The 16,600-nt window shown below is 45.5% G+C and overlaps 1 protein-coding gene across 1 annotated transcript in view; it reads right to left on the bottom strand.

Annotated features, from left to right (window-relative positions):
* Positions 1–310: 310 nt before the first annotated feature.
* Positions 311–16,600, bottom strand: part of LOC136587434 (zinc finger protein 665-like) — a 112,607-nt gene continuing 96,317 nt past the window's right edge. Inside the window, exon 6 of the mRNA XM_066586001.1 lies at positions 311–1,243. Coding sequence (XP_066442098.1) covers positions 311–1,243 — 933 coding nt within the window. The remainder of the gene's footprint in view (positions 1,244–16,600) is intronic.

Raw genomic sequence — 16,600 nt, 5'->3', positions numbered from 1 at the left:
ATATGGTGTCTCCATATTTTTGTCCCCATCCTGTAAATTTGGTGGATCCTTCAAACTGCAGAGCCACTTTAGCTGCCCCTCTGCCTGTGACATAGAGGGATAATGTGTGCATGGATGAGGATGCCCACAAAATAAACATTACCTCTTTATACCCATGACTGTGAGAGAGTTGGTTAAATTGTAGTCATAGCTGAAGTTTTAGATTTTGAGACTTTCCCCAAAGTCAAATCGGCCTACGGATAAAATTCTCCCTTAAACAAAGACTTGCGTTGGGTTTCTCCACTGGTACTAGGAAACTTCATAAAATGTTCTATCTTTCATGAATTTTTACATGTCTCTCCAGAAAACCCTTAAATTTAAAGCATTTTCCACACTTATCACAAGAATAAGTCGACGCTCTGCGGTGAGTCTTGGTATGCACGGCTAGATGGGACTTCCGGGTGAAGCACTTGTCACATTCTGTGCACTGGAATGGCTTCTCCCCTGTGTGAATCTTGACATGTTTAACAAGGTTTGGTTTACTGGAGAATTTTGCCTCACAGAAGGTACAAGCAAAAGGCTTTTCACCGGTGTGGGTCCTTTGGTGGACAGTAAGCTGGGCATTAAACACAAAGCTCTTGCCACATTCTGTACAAGAAAATGGTCTCTCCCCCGTGTGAGACCTCATGTGACTAACAAGATTGACTTTATTCGTAAACCGTCTGTAACATTCAGTACATGAATATGGCTGCTCCCCTGTGTGAGTCCGTTGATGTCTGACAAGGTGTGCGTTTCGTGCAAATACTCTGCCACATTCGGAGCAGGAGAATGGTTTTACCCCTACATGGATATTCTGATGTTTGCGAAGTCGTGATTTGTCAGAAAAGCAAAATCCACATTCTGCGCACTTAAAGGGCCGTTCCCCTGTGTGAGTACGAAGGTGCACAACAATACTGCCTTTGCTTGCGAAGCATTTTCCACATTCCGAACAAGAAAATGGCTTCTCTCCTGTGTGGACCTGCTGATGTTTTAGAGAGCTGGCCTTGTCGGTGAAACTCTTACCACACTCCGCGCAAGAGAATGGTTTCTCCCCAGTGTGCAATCTTAAATGTCGGGCCAAGTGTGAGCTTCCAAAAAAACGTCTTCCACATTCCTTACACAAAAAGGGTCTCTTTCCTGTATGAATCCTTTGATGCTTCATCAGATAAGATCTGCAGCTGAAAGACTTCTCGCATTCCGAGCAGGAGAATAGTTTTTCTCCTGTGTGGCTTCTTTGATGGATAACATAGCGCCAATTCTTTGTAAAACATTTTCCACAATCATTGCAGGTGTAGATACCAGGCACAGAGTGAGTCTTGTAGTGGGCTATGAAAGCAGATTTACGATTGAACTTTTTACTGCACTGGTTGCATTTGATGAGGGCAGGTTTTTGTTTCTGGTTTGTGGCATCCTTATGTTCAAACACAGACACAGATGACCCCTGTGAACCTTCATCCAGATCTGGGAGGTTGCCTTCTTCTTGCAGAGTTGAAGGTTCTTTACACTTTAAGGCATCCAGGTCCTTCGGCAGATGCTCCATTGTATCATTCCAATGGTCTTTACACAAGGTTCTCGATTCTTTCTTATCTAGAATATATTTAATATCCATCTGTTTATCTTTATTGCCATAAGAAACATCTGGTGGACTCTGGTTTAGGTCTGGTTTGTGTTGCACCCTAGAAAATCGCTTTGATTTTTCAGCATTTATTTTGGGTAATTTTTGAATATGATTTTCAGATTCATCAACGTGGCTGATTGAGCAATCATTGCAGGTACGCTGTTCTCTTGGAATTCTATCGTGAGAGTTATCTGTTAATAATGGCGAAGCATTAGGGCTCAAATATACAGAACATTGCAATAGACGTCCAAGAAGTCTGAAAAGAGAAATCGTATCTTTTAGAACCCATGGATTACCTTTTATGGTGGAAAGCTGGTGATCCTCGATCATAACATCTTGGTAGAGCTCCTTGTGTCCTAGTACATAATCCCACTCCTTGATGGTGAAACAGACAGTGATGTCCTCGTATCTTATAGGAACCTAACACAAACCACAATACAGTCATCATTTAGACACCTCTCTTAGTGTTCCTATATGACATCCCAGCAGTGCTCACCTCTCCAGTCAGCAGATAAATGATCTTGTTGGCCATTTCTAGGATCTTATTCTTCTGCACCAGTGATGGAGGTGTCCGTTCCATGATGGGAATCTGGTTGCTGCACAACCCTTCCAATAGTAGAGAGTCACTGCCCGGTAGAATATGGTCTATAGACTTCTTCACTATCGTGTAATTCTGCAAGATTAAAGGCTACCAGTCAGGTTTCAATCAGGAAGATTTCTTAGTTGTCTTTGGCTGTCTCTGCACAGAATAGCTCAGTCTGCCCTGTGATTCCATGCTGTATAAGTCATAGATCTTGAGTCAGACTGAGGTACCTAAGGCCCAGCAGTAAAATCCATTCCCGGGCCCACCACAGCTAAAAAAAGAAAATGAAAGGCCCAAGATTGGAAGATAGTGGATGGCCTCCTGATGCCAGCCCACTATCTTCCAATTCTAGGCCTCTTCCATCTCAGCCAGCCTATAGGTCTATAGAAATAGATAAACTAGCCACTTTATTATATGGATGTATACTGCCTATCTGTATGAACTGCAGCAAATGTACTGTGGGGTTAAAAGGACTGTGGGGCGCACTTCTGGTTCAGGACCCATCGGGGGGGGGGGGGGGAAAGAGGGTGGTTTCACCTGCAGGCCAGTCTGTGCCTGCACAGAGCCCAACAGAAATCACCAAGGGGCCAAAACTGACCTGTGATGGTGTATGGGGTTCCATGGGATGCTGAAATAAGCTGGAGCAGCAGGAAAAGTACCTTATTATACTGTTTACTTATTTGACCTAGCTGCAACATACAGGTTCTAAAACTGCAAAATATATTTGGATCCCTGAATTTGAGTCTTTCATTTTTTCCGCAGCAAATTAAAATATCAGAAAAAATATTTGAATTCTGAAGATTACTCATTCAGACTCCTTCACATGGACATATATTTGATCCGTGCACTGTGAGTTTAGACTGGGACAGCACAAGGACTCATAATACGGTAGCCAATTAGTCTATTTTGCCACACAATTTTTCATATTGATCATGTAGAACCTGCACCAAAAGGTGGGAGAGACCCAAAAAGCGGAGGACGGGTCTCACCAGGCCTAGACAAGTATTTTGAGCTGTCTCAAGGAGAGATCGGGGCTGGTAAGAGGTGAGGCCTACCTTCCCAAGAGAAGCCGCGGGCTAGAGCGCCGGCCGCCATCGGCCAGGAGGCGATCCCGGAGTGACCGGAGGCAGAAGCAGTGGGAGAGGAGAAACCGTGGAGCTACAATGCAGCGGGGAAAGTGCCGCCGGACAAGAGGGATTGGAGACATAATATCGCCTGGCGGGAAACAGGAGGTGGGACACTATGGTGAGCAGAGGAAACAGGCCCCAGGCAGCGGCTGCAGACAGAAGACGTCCCTGAACCGCCGGAGACCTCCGCTACCCCTGGGACACAGGCCTGTGGCGCCGATTTCTGCCGACAACAAGAGGGGCACTTCCCCACACATCTCCTTCCCGGAGAGAAGACCTTGAGGACACCAGGGACGGTGGTGAGTGTACCGTTGCACCCCCACCTATTCCCCCAGTGAAAACAGCACGGGGCCATGGCGACTGGGGAGCTGCTGCTGTGGTGTTGCTGACCCAGGGCGTGGGGGGCTCCCCCTGCATACCAGATAACCTCCATTTTGTGCGAGACCATAGTTGAGAGGACCCCCCTTGCAACAGTGTAGAAGAGCGGGGACCCCCCCCCCCCCCCCCCCCGGCACACTCTCCAGAGGCAGCACCCACACCTCTGCTGATCTCAACTTCTCCCCGATCAATCCATCACAGCCATCACAAAGCAGGCCATGCAGCAAACGTCTACTATTGCCAATAACACCAGGCAATTTAAAGGCGCTTTCCTTGAGGGACGTAGAGCCCTAATTTTTTGTGAGAGGCAACTCTAAACTCTAACCAATCTTCACGGCAAGCACTACATCTGCAAACATAGGTGGACATTAAATTCTATCTGGTTTATGCTGGAAATCTAACAATGCAAAAATCCAGTGGACGCATGCTCGGAGGTTATATGCCGCTATATTTACCCCCGACCTGCTGGTGGTAGATGATCACCTTAAGCTGCAACACCCAATCTCACAAATGAACTATCTTTTCTACTATAACATCCAGTTTACTATGCCAAAGTACAGGAAAAATTCCAAGGCAGCTCCACCCCATAATCTATCTCAAACAATCCCAGACATTTTTCGCTCCCAACAATCTTCAGATATGGAAGATCAAGGCCCGAACCATCCCCCCACTTCTCGAAATAATGACCCAACTTCCTCAAATCTCCCTCAAGGCAGCTCTGGTCTCCTAAATCTTGATATTAAGAACCTATACTAGAATATCCAACAGCTTTTTAAAAAAAAAAAAAGAGTTACAAGGAGCCATCTCCGAATTTTCCAAACAAATACAAAAACTTGGCCAACGGGTAGATGACGTTGAAAACTGATGAAATCATCGAGGCAATGGATCTCGATAGAAACCATATCAAAGAGAACAAAGAGAGAATTGATCAAATAGAATTAAAGCTGGAAGATCTTGAAAATAGGTTAAGAAGAGCGAACTTGCATATCAGTGGATTACCCGAGCATTTTGTATCACTTAAAGAAGCAGCATTGAATATTTTCCAGGCCCTACTACCACAAGCAGACGTGAACCTCTTCAGAATGGATCGGATCCATAGAGCTCTAAATAAACCCCGCAGCCCAAACCAACCCAGGGACATTATTCTAAAACTCCATTATCCAGAAACTCGGAACATGATTCTCGCAGCTGCCAGAAATGTGTCTCCACTTCCAGGTACAGAACAAGGAGTACAGATTTTTGCGAACTTAGCCCCATTCACTCTCGAACGCAGGCGATGTCTACGACCTATTACTCTGGCATTACAAAAGGCACAGCTACGCTACCGCTGGGGCTTCCCGTTTATGCTATCCTTTAAAATTGAAGATCAAGAACACATCATCCATTCGCTATCCGAGGGGCAAGAAATACTTCGGGCCACAAATATTCCATTCGATGACCTCACAACCTCAAGACAACAACCTCCATTATCCCAACACCCTGCAAGGCTTTGGGATAGCAGGCACCAGAGGTCCCATCCACCGCCCTCTCAAGATGCTACATAAGGAAGATCTGGAACATCTCGATATCCCATCAGAACTGTAATGTATAACCCTTTCAGATTTCCTCTTGGACGTGGTTCTCATTGCATTATTTCCCCACTTCTAGAGAATGCACTGATGGAGCACCTTACTCTACTACAACAGTAGAGCTTAATTAGAGATTTTGTTGCAATTCTTATGGCCTTTAGGTCATTGGTTGTTTTATATAAGATCACTGCCACAACCACGGACAATATGCTGTCCGACTGGCATATGCGATTTAGGTTGGTTCCCTACAAGGACCTCCCACGCATCTTAATTGTTCTCCTATTTAAGGTTACTAGGAAAGTTATTAGTAATGTTTCTTTGATTGTTATTTCTGATTTCAGGGTACTACACTTTGTCTTCAACAACATATCCCACTCTCCAGAAAAATCTAGGGGCTCCTCCTTGTAGGATTAGGCCCAACCAATATACTCCTAAAATCAGCAGACTAACCACTTCAAAACATTACGTGTGGTGTATGGAGTCATAATGTCCGAGGTCTCAACTCCCCAAGTAAATGCAGAAAGGCTTTCATTGACTATGAAAGGCATAAACCTGATATCATTTGTATCCTGGAGTCCCACTTCTCGACTACGTCTATCCCAAAATACTTCAACCCTCGCTACCAAGCAAACTATCACTCAAGATATGTCACCAAAAGTAGGGGGTATCCACCTTCCTACGCTGCTCCCTCCCTTTCACACTGACTAACTCTTTATGCGACAATCAGGGACGATATTTAATCCTAGTGGGAGAGCTATATAATGATAAACTCTGTATTGTAAATACCTACGCACCAAATGACAACCCAATAGAATTTTTCCTAGCAAATTGTGATATTCTCACTACTTTAGATTATACTAGAATTATATGGTGTGGAGATTTTACCTATGATCCTAATATCGACTCCACCTCTCCAGTATCTTCCCCGAGAGATAAAAACCCGAGGACAAGGTTTAAAGAAGCATTCCAATTATTATCATCATCATCAGACACCTGGAGAGAATTCAATCAACATAAGAGAGTCTATACCTACTTTTCCCCAGCCCACAAACACCACGACAGACTGGACTGGATCCTCACCAACTCCCTGACCCTCCCATTACTGTCCTAAATCTGCTACCCTACATCTGCTTACAGGGTTAATAGACTATTACCCTCACTAATACATCGAGACCAGGTAGGTTTTATCCCAGGCAGGCAAGCCCCTGATAATGTAAGAAAAATACTAAATCTTATTCATATCGCTAACACCACCAAAGCCCCCATGTCAGTCTTAGTGTTAGACATAGAGAAGGTCTTTGATTCTCTTTCATGGCCCTACCTCCATTTAGTTCTTCGCAAACTGGGATTCGCTGGCCCTTTCCTAAATGTAATTTCTGCCCTCTATTCCAATCCCTCCGCATATCTTAAAATTCCGTCAACCCATCCACCAATTCAAATTTTGAGGGGTCCCCGTCAAGGTTGCCCATTTTCACCTGCCCTATTTGCATTGGCAATAGAGGCATAGGCCATTGCCATTCGGGAAAACCCAAATATCACTGGATTATTGGTGGGCAAGTCCAACAACAAGCTCAGTCTGTTCGCTGACAGTTTACTTTTAACCTTAACTAAACCACTAACCTCTTTGCCCAACTTACTAGCCCTTCTAGAGAAATTTAGTCTTATTTCAGGCCTCAAAATTAATCAGTCAAAATCAGAAATTCTATACTGCAATACTCCCTCACATACACAAACACTAATGGAGCTTAATTTTCAATTTAAAACTCAACGCCTATATTTATCTTATCTTGGAGTTAAGCTCACAAAACACACTAGATTCTCTTTACAAATGGAACTATGAACCGCTCTTTCGTCAACTAAGTCTAGATCTAGTCAGATGGGATTGCCCATACCGCTCGTGGATTGGTCGCATTCACAGTATAAAAATGACTTTACTCCCAAAACTGCTCTATTTATTTAGAACACTCCCTATTCCAGTTCCTCCCTTAGATCTCCGAGCCTTTCAAAAAAAAAAAAAAATCTTTGCCTTCATCTGGGCACATAAAAGCCACAGAATTTCGAAACTTATAATGTGTTTGCATAAAAAATATGGAAACCTCTCGGTTCCATGCATTCTGAAATACTATAAAGCTGCCCGCTTGGTGCAAATCCCGCCTATTTATGCTGGATCTCAATCCCCATTGTGGACCTCCATTGAGGATAGCCAGTTCTCTCCGTATAATTGGCCTTCCCTACTCTGAACAAAAGTCCCCCTTTCCTCTAACTTTAGAAATAGTGCGCCATATTCATTTTTCTCCATCTTGCTATGGAGACAAGCCAGATTCAAATTGAACCCTCAACCCACCCCATCCCCACTCACCCCCCTATTCCACAACCCAGATTTTCCCCCCCGGCATGGACGCGACACAATTCGTATGGTGGCAAACAAACAGTCTGACTTCTCTTTACAACTTTCTTATACACGGCAAATTGATTTCAACATCCACCTTTAACAGCCAATATAGACCTCCACCAGAGGAATGGTGGAGAATAATGCAGGTTTTCCACTATTGGTCCTCAATCATGCCTCCATCTACCAGAGTGGAGATGAATGGTATGGAGGCCATATGTAAATTTACCCCCACACACCCAGGCACCCTATCCCATTTCTACAGCATCGTGAATAGAACATTCCAAGATTCCAAGCTCCCCTTTATGTCACAATGGGAATCAGATTTACATTCCTCCTTGTCATTGGATCGTTGGCATCACTGCTGCGAGACTGAGTAAAAATAGCTGGCAAATCTCTTTGACAGAGACATCCTTGAAAATATTACATAGAGCTTACCTGGTACCAGAGAGAGAGACTAAACGCTATCTACCCAGAGATCTCCAATTTATGTTTTAGAGGATGTAATGACATAGGTACGCATCAACACATATGGTGGACTTATCCAATAGGTTTTTCGAGAAGGGTCTCCCACCTCATTGCCACTGTGACCGGGATAAGCCCTGGACCCAACCCCTATGTCCTACTGTTGGGTAATAAACCTACAGGAATGCGCAACGCCCCCTTTAAATTATTGCAATATATCACCATGGCAGCACGTATCTCGATAGCAAAGCAATAGAGAAAACCAACACTCCCATTTGAACTCCTCATATCCCGCATGAATAAAACTCTTTTGAATGAAAAACTCGTAGCTATACGCAAAGACAAAATTTTGCAATTTGAAAAGTTTGGAATCCCTGGATACTCTTTACTAATGTTCCCAATCTACATTATTCCATGAGACTGTAAAAGGATGAGGAACTGATACCATACCCAGAGAATAAGGACGATATTTAAACAAATATGTGCCCATATGTTTCAGGAGACCTGAAATCACTGGAAAAAAATGGAGATATTGGGACCTTTTCCTTGTTTGTAAGATATAAGGAGAGATTTTGATTATTCCCTGTCAACATTTAAAAATGTCACCCTGTTTACTGTTTTTATTATCTGTTTGTGTTAATCTAAAAATGGAATCTCTGCACTCCAGTAAAAGTCTGATTTTATCCCCCTGCGTGGGGTTTTTGCGGCAGAGTGTTGCCAACTTGAAAATTTAAACCCAATAAAACCTTTTGAAACATAAAGACATGACATGTATGACAGTTATGAAGGGGCCAGATATATGCACGTCGGGCCACTACACCACCTACGAGTTAGTTTAGTGTGACAAAAATCACACCTTTTTTGCCTAATTGTGGGCAACACCCCTTGTCTGCAAAGGAATGCTCCTTTATCGCACCAAAGAACTGTTGAATTTCCAGTAGTAAATCAACCCCAGTGCGTCAGTCCAGGATTCGTGGCATATTATCATCATGACAGACCACTGTTCTTACGCAAGTTGTAAACTACTTTTTCGCCACTTTTGAGATTGGCATCGGAAGATGTTACTGTACTTGCAGGGCAGCTCAGATGCAAGTTTTAGTTGGTAATGTAGAAAGCAATGGAGTTGAGACACAAGGTCTGCTGCACATGTAGGAGCATTTACATAGCAGTGACTATTCTGTGGACAATCCCTGGGTTTAACTACTTTGTGGTTGGCACCATTAGGTCAGTTCTTGTGTGCCAGACGCTAGTTTGGGTTTTTGAACGTGGATTCAATTACTAGACTGGCACCAATGTTGTGATAAAGGTTTTTTTCTTAGGATGTACAACACTGTATTACTTAGGAGTGGAGTGCCAGTGCTTCCCTAACACGGACCTACAAAAAGTAATCTTCTGAAACATCTCATTGTCCTCTACTTTTAGGTTTTTCATACAGAATAGGTAGCCACAGATTGTGTGTATTCGCAGAGCCCCTCACCTCTCCAGTTAGAAGATAGATGATCTCAAAAGCGAGGCTTAATATGTTCTCCGTCATCTCATGAGGTTTGTCCATCTAGGTGTAAAGCAGACGTTCAGATGAGGAGTTCCTGTAAATGTGCAAACTTAAGAAAGTCGTCACATAAATGCAAAATTGAGGACAGTGAATTCTCACAGCGGGACCCGACCCAAGCCCCTGCAGGGACCAGCGTGGCACTCACCTCTTTGGCTCTGCGAGCCCCGCACAGAAATTGAGCATGCCTAGGATTTTCTAATGCAGTCCTATGGCAGCGGCCATGGGCAGAAATTCTGCAGGAAATCCCGCCACAGAATTTCCTCTCGTGTTTTGCATATCCAAGTAATTGACAGTTTTTTCATCAAATTCTATTAAAAGCGCCAAAAGTGGAAACATTTTGAAAAAAAAAAATGCTAGTTGTTTTTTCAAATTTTCTACTGCAATATGTCAAGTATATGCAAACATACTGTACAACTATTTGATGAGATATATATTTCCATCTGTTACCTTATTCTAGAAGCACATTGGAAAAACTTTAGGAGACGTACAAATTTAACATTAGTTGTTAAAAATTTTGAGAAACATAAAAATACACTCCTTAATGTATTTACTGGGGGGTGTCAAGAGTATTTTGACCTTCACAGTGTTTTTTTAGAAGTTAATGCAATTTAGAGGAGAAACAATAAAAATTGCATATACCGCATTTTCCCAAAAATAAGACAGTGTCTTATATAAATTTTTGCCCCAAAGAGGCGCTAGGGTTTATTTTAGGGGAATGTCTTATTTTTCTTACACAGCAAGCTTGGCCCAGGTCCTTCACGCTACTTTCCTGAGCTCAATGCAGTTGCCACAGTCCTCGGCTGTCCATACTGGATTACTTCCTGGTTACGGGATGCATAAATCCTCCCTCTACGAAATGGTTGTGATTGATCAATGAGTGGAACAGGTTACCACGGGAGGTGGCGAATTCTCCTTCAATAGAAGGATTTAAACAAAAGGCTGGACAAATATCTGTCTGGGAGGATGCACAAGATGAACCTGGACCATTCTATGATTCTATGTGTAGTGTACAGAAGTTGATGTGATGAATTCTGGAAGTTTCTGAATGATCTAGGTAGTCTTGTGCTTATGTGTATTTCCACTGTCTTTTATGTGTATGAATATGACATGTATTGCACCTTTGCAGCACTGAATGCGTTATGTCTGGAAAAGTATCTTTTTATATGTCATGTGACTGTGATATATAAGCGTTTGCCAGGTGCATGAGTGGGTCTTTTGAGCTTTTTCCTGTCCGTCTTTGGATTGGAGCTGGCATGCACACAGACACCTTAATTCTGTGGTCAGAGAAGATGGAAGAGGCTGAAAGGATAGCTTGTGAGTGTGATTGACGCCTTCTTCTTCCCTACCCGGAGGATTAAGGCCTCCTGCAGACGGGCGAAAATTCCGCGGCGGAATTTCCCACAGAATTTCCGCTCGTGCCCGCTGCCGTAGCAGTGGGCACGGGCGGAAATTCTGTCTGTATGACTGTCTGCATAGGATTGCATTAATCCTATGTAGACAGTCGTGATTTGACTGCGTGAAAACTCGCACAGTAAACAAATCGCGGCATGTCCTACTTCTGTGCGAGCCTCGCAGAGGCACGCACAGAAACGTCACTGGTGACGCTCCGCTCTTTCCGGCTGGGCGGCACCCGGCACATAGCAGAACGGGGAGACGCCGAGAGCAGGTGAGCTGCAGTGGTCACTGTAGGGTCACGGGTTGGATCCCGCTGCGAGATTACAACATGTATGAGTGGTCACTAAGGATTTAATACCTGACAGTCAATAAAAAGGTGTGGTGCCATTTCTGAAAAAAAACAGCTATGTTTTTGTATTCCTACGCAATACCTTAAAAACCATGGGAATAACTAGATTTGGGAAGGGAGCTGTTCACCGCATTGGAACTTCAGGCAGTGAAGGGGTTTTCCAGGGAAATACTACAGATGAGCCATACTTGGAATAGGCCTTCAGTAGTTGATCAACTACTCACTGCTTGGAAGGGAGGTGCAGCAAAGCCGCCAATTACAATTCTGGCTCCACATTAGAAGCTGGGAGTGCAATAGGCAGCTTCACTCCCACCGATTTCAATGGGAGCAAAGACATCTATTAGACTTCCTTTTCCGACCCAGATAATGATGTCCAGCCTCACTGCACTGACAGCAGGCTAGGTGATCAAGTATCAATGACCCATTCTGAGGGCAGGTCATCAATAGTATTTGCCTGGAAAACCCCTTTAATGATTAGGGGCAATTCTAGGCTGATATAGTGCAGCTACGGGCAGTTGAATGACAAAAACTTTGACACTCAAGGCAAATTTGTCATAAAGGAGACCTGTATTCTACTGATGGATGCTCATGGGCCACAGAGGGAATTTCCATGCAAAGATACTATGAGGTCACCCAGACTTGTAAGTGGAGCAGTTATCGTAAGTTTATATGATGGGAAACTGATCGTTAAGGGCATATATACCATATGGGAAGATCATCCCTGGTTGGTTGGTCCCATATCCTATGCAATTGAGTGACGAGGATCTGTACAAGTCTCTACAAGCAAAGAGGTCTAGAATTGGCCCAAGAGTTAGGGCTCATGCCCACGGCCTAAAGAGTAAAACGCTATAGGTCTCCTGTAATGTTTTACACATTGCAGTCCATACGTACTGCTGGCAGAGATGGCGTATGGCACTGTGCATGCCCACAAATTACATGTCACAGACACACGTAGTGTGAAACTTAATTTTTTTCTTTAATTCCCCGCTCTGTTCAGGGGATGCGTATGAAAATGCTGCTCATATGCAATCCACTACGTATGGACAGTGTATCATAAGCAACCCACACAAGGACTGTGCATGATACGCAAAGAAATAGAGCAGGTGTGCATGGAACAATGAAAGTCCATTGACTGTTCAAAGAGGGGATGAGCATTGACTTCCATTGTCTCCATTCGCTGTGTATCATGCGCTATGTGGTGAAAAACCGCAAGGGGAGAGGAGTATGCTCTGCTGTCATGGAGACCCATTGCTTGCTAATGCAGTTTCTGGGGTTACATCTTAACTGTGTTTAAAGGGGTTGTCCCACGAAAGCAAGTGGGATTAAGCACTTCTGTATGGCCATATTAATGCTCTTTGTAATATACATCGTGCATTAAATATTAGCCATACAGAAGTTATTCACTTACCCCCTCCGGTGCTGGCGTCCCCATCTCTATGGCGACGATCAAACGTCTTCTCTGGTCGCACGAACAGTCGCGCTTGCTCACAGAGGAATCATCCTCTTGATGGTCCGGGGCTCACGGGCTGCATCCTGGCTCCTCCCTCTTCTCGCGTCATTGCGTAGCTCCGCCTCCGTCACGTGGTGCCGATCAGCCAATGAGGTGGCTGTAATCGGCAGTGGAACGCAGACTGGAGAAGAACATCCACGGTGCACCATGGGAGAAGACCCGCGGTGCACCGTGGGAGAAGACCAGCGGCGCCATCTTTGAGAGAAGAATCTTCAAAGCTGCAGAACGGGGATCCAGGTAAGCGAATCTTTTTTTTTTTTAAATAACAAATGGATGTGCTTTTACTGTCTACTAAGGTGGGGTCTGTGTAAAAAAAAAATTTTAGGTTTCGGCGCGGGACAACCTCTTTAAGGCTGAAAAAGGACATATGTCCATCCAGTGCAACCTATTACCCCCCCAATGTTGATCCAGAGGAAGGCAAAAAAAAACCAGGGAAAAGACAGGAATTAGGTCCTACCTGATAATTCCTTTTCTTGAAGTCATCCTGACAGCATACACCTGGAGGTTGTCCGCTGGACAGGAAGCAGAGAACACAAAAGGTAACTCCCACCACCGGCTCACCAGTGTGTACCAAATGACTACAGTGACCCGGCTTTGCTTAACCAATATTTTTTAATACAGAAATCATAGTACAATACGTTACTTCACGTAAATATAACTCAAGCCCCCTATGCTGTCAGGATAAACTTCAAGAAAAGAAATGATCAGGTAGGACCTAATTCCTGTCTTCCCCTCGTCATCCTGACAGCATACACCTGGAGAAGTGCCAACAACCAAGGGCTTTTAGGGAGGGACCACTGCCTGTAGCACCTTCCGCCCAAAGGCCATATCACGGCTGGCCCCCAGGTCCAGGCGATAGTGTTTAGTGAAGGTATGAGTGCCCAACCATGTGGCGGCCCTGCAGATCTGGTCGTTTGTCGCCTGGGCTCTCTCCGCCCAGGAACAGGCGACCGCCCTAGTGGAATGGGCCCTAACGTTGCCCGGGAGAGGGATCCGCTGGGATCTGTATGTCTCTTCTGTGGCCCTCCTGACCCAACGCGCTAAGGAGTCTTTAGTAGCGGCCCCTCCTCTGCGTGGACCCTAAAAACTGAATAAAAAGGTTGTTAGACTTCCTGAAGGAATGTGTGGCCTCCAAATACTTCAGGATTGCTCGTCTAACATCTAGATTATGGAACCTCTGTTCTGTGGTGTTACGGGGTTCCTGGCAGAAGGAGGGAAGGACTATGCGCTGCTCTCTGTGAAAGTCTGTGAGACCTTTAGGTTGGAAAAAGGGGTCAGGTCTGAACTCTATTTTATCCGGGAAGATGGTCATGTACGGAGTCCTAATAGAGACGGATTGGATTTCCCCAATCCGTCTAGTGGATGTGATGGCGACTAGAAAAACGGCCTTATAGGAGAGGATCTTAACTGATAGATCTTCCAGGGGCTCAAAGGGATGTGCGCAGAGGGCCTGTAAAACTAGGTTCAGGTCCCAGGGGGGCATGGTTTCCCTTACAAAGGGGTGGAGTCTGACTGCCCCTTTAAGGTATTTCCTAATTAGCCTATGGTTGCCCAAGGGAGAGTCAAAGAAGGCTCCAAGGGTGGCCACCTGGACCTTAAGGGTACTAGGTCTTAGCCCCATATCTAGTCCATCCTACAGGAACTCCAATATCTTGCTGATGTCAGGCTGTTGGGAGGTCATGGATACTATGCCCCAACCACCTAGAAAAGGTATCCCAAACCCTAGTGTATATATCTCTGGTGGATTTTTTGAGGCTCTCGCATAAGGTAGTGGCTACCCTCCCTGATAGGCCCTGGCTCAGGTATTTTACCCGCTCAGCTTCCAGGCCGCCAGTCTGAACTGTCGGACCTTTGGGCATATCAGAGGACCCTGCTGAAGGTCGTCTCTCTGCGGCAGATGTAGAGGGTCCTGTGTCGAGAGAGCGGCCAGGAGCGGGAACCAGGGTCTCTTGGGGCAGAATGGAGCTACCAGGATAACGGAGCCTGGGGACCCCTGAATTTTCCTTAGGACCAGAGGGATCAGGGGGATGGGTGGGAAGGCGTATGCGAGGTCCCAATCCCAAGCCTGGGACAGTACGTCTATTCCCAGGGAGCCCCCGTCTGCTCCCCTGGAGTAAAACCGGGGACACTTGGTGTTCTCCCGAGAGGCGGACAAGTCCACCTGCGGTGTCCCCCATCTTTCTATAATTAGCTGGAATGCGAGTGGATGTAGAGTCCACTCCCCTGGATCTATCTTCCTGCGGCTGAGATGATCTGCCATGGAGTTCTCTGGGCCCCTTACGTGGAAGGCTGTGACGGAAGGTGTCCGCTGTTCTATCCACTCGAGAACTTTTGCCGCCAGGTCTTGGAGTCGGGGGTTCCGCGTGGATCCCTGGTGGCGAATGAGGGACACAGTTGTTACATTATCCGAAAAGATCTTAATGTGTCTACCCCTGATCTCTGTCTCGAGGCCCCGGACGGCCTTCCAGACAGTGCAAAGTTCTTTATAGTTGGAGGACTGAGTAGCTTCCTCCCGGTTCCAGCCCCCCTGGACGTAATGTCGGCCTAAGTGGGCCCCCCAGCCAGTTGCACTCGCGTCGGTAAAGATGGATACTGGGGATGCGGCGTACCAAACCGTGGCTCTGGCAAGTTTGGTAATGGACATCCACCACTCCAAGGAGGACTTTATCTTGTTGGTAAGGACGACTATCTGATCCAGGGAAGCAGATGATTTATCCCAGTTGCTCAGGATGAAGTCCTGGAGGGTTCTACAATGTAATTGGGCCCAAGGGACTACCCCGATGCAGGATGTCATTAGGCCGAGGACCCTCATGCCTCTCCTAAGGGAGACTTTGTTGGCGAGAGAAAGTGCCCGACACTCATCCAGAATTGCCTTCTGCCTCTCTAGAGGGAGGGATGAACACTGGCGGTGTGAATCCAGAATAACGCCCAGGAATTTTTTCTTTTGTTCGGGCAGGAGACTAGATTTAACGGTGTTGACGATCCAGCCCAGAGATTCAAACAGACGGAGTGTGAGATTGACCTGGAACCGGAGTTCTGAAACTGATCCCGCTATGATCAGGAAATCATGAAGGTACGGGACGATCAACACTTTGTTAGTCCTTAGTGCCGCCACCATTTCTAACACCAGTTTGGAGAACACCCGGGGTGTGGAGGAAACCCCGAACGTCAGGCACGTAAACTGGAAGTGAGAGACTGCCCCATCAATCACCAGGGCAAATCGCAGGAACTGCTGGAAATCTGTGTGTATAGGGACATGGTAGTAGGCGTCCTTTAAGTCCACGGTGGCCATGACACTATCTGGTGCGATTAAGTGGATTGCTGACCTCACCGATTCCATTTAAAATCTTTGATAGGAGATAGATTTATTCAAGAATTTTAAATCAATGATGGTTCTATAGGAACCATTGGGCTTTTTAACGAGAAACAGGGGGGAGTAGCACCCCTTAATAATAATAATAATAAATCTTTATTTGTATACCGCCAACTTATTCCGCAGCGCTTTGAACCATTCTTCTGTGGGAACCCGAGTGATGGCCCCTAGGGACAACAGCTCCTGCACCCCCAACTGGAGGGCTTGAGCAGACGAGTCTGACTGGCAGCGGGTGACCACGAACCTCCGGGGAGGAAAGGAGGAAAATTTGATTT

This window comes from Eleutherodactylus coqui, chromosome 13 (genome assembly GCF_035609145.1).
Source record: "Eleutherodactylus coqui strain aEleCoq1 chromosome 13, aEleCoq1.hap1, whole genome shotgun sequence".
Lineage (NCBI taxonomy): Eukaryota > Metazoa > Chordata > Amphibia > Anura > Eleutherodactylidae > Eleutherodactylus > Eleutherodactylus coqui.
This window is presented reverse-complemented; position numbering and strand designations above follow the sequence as displayed.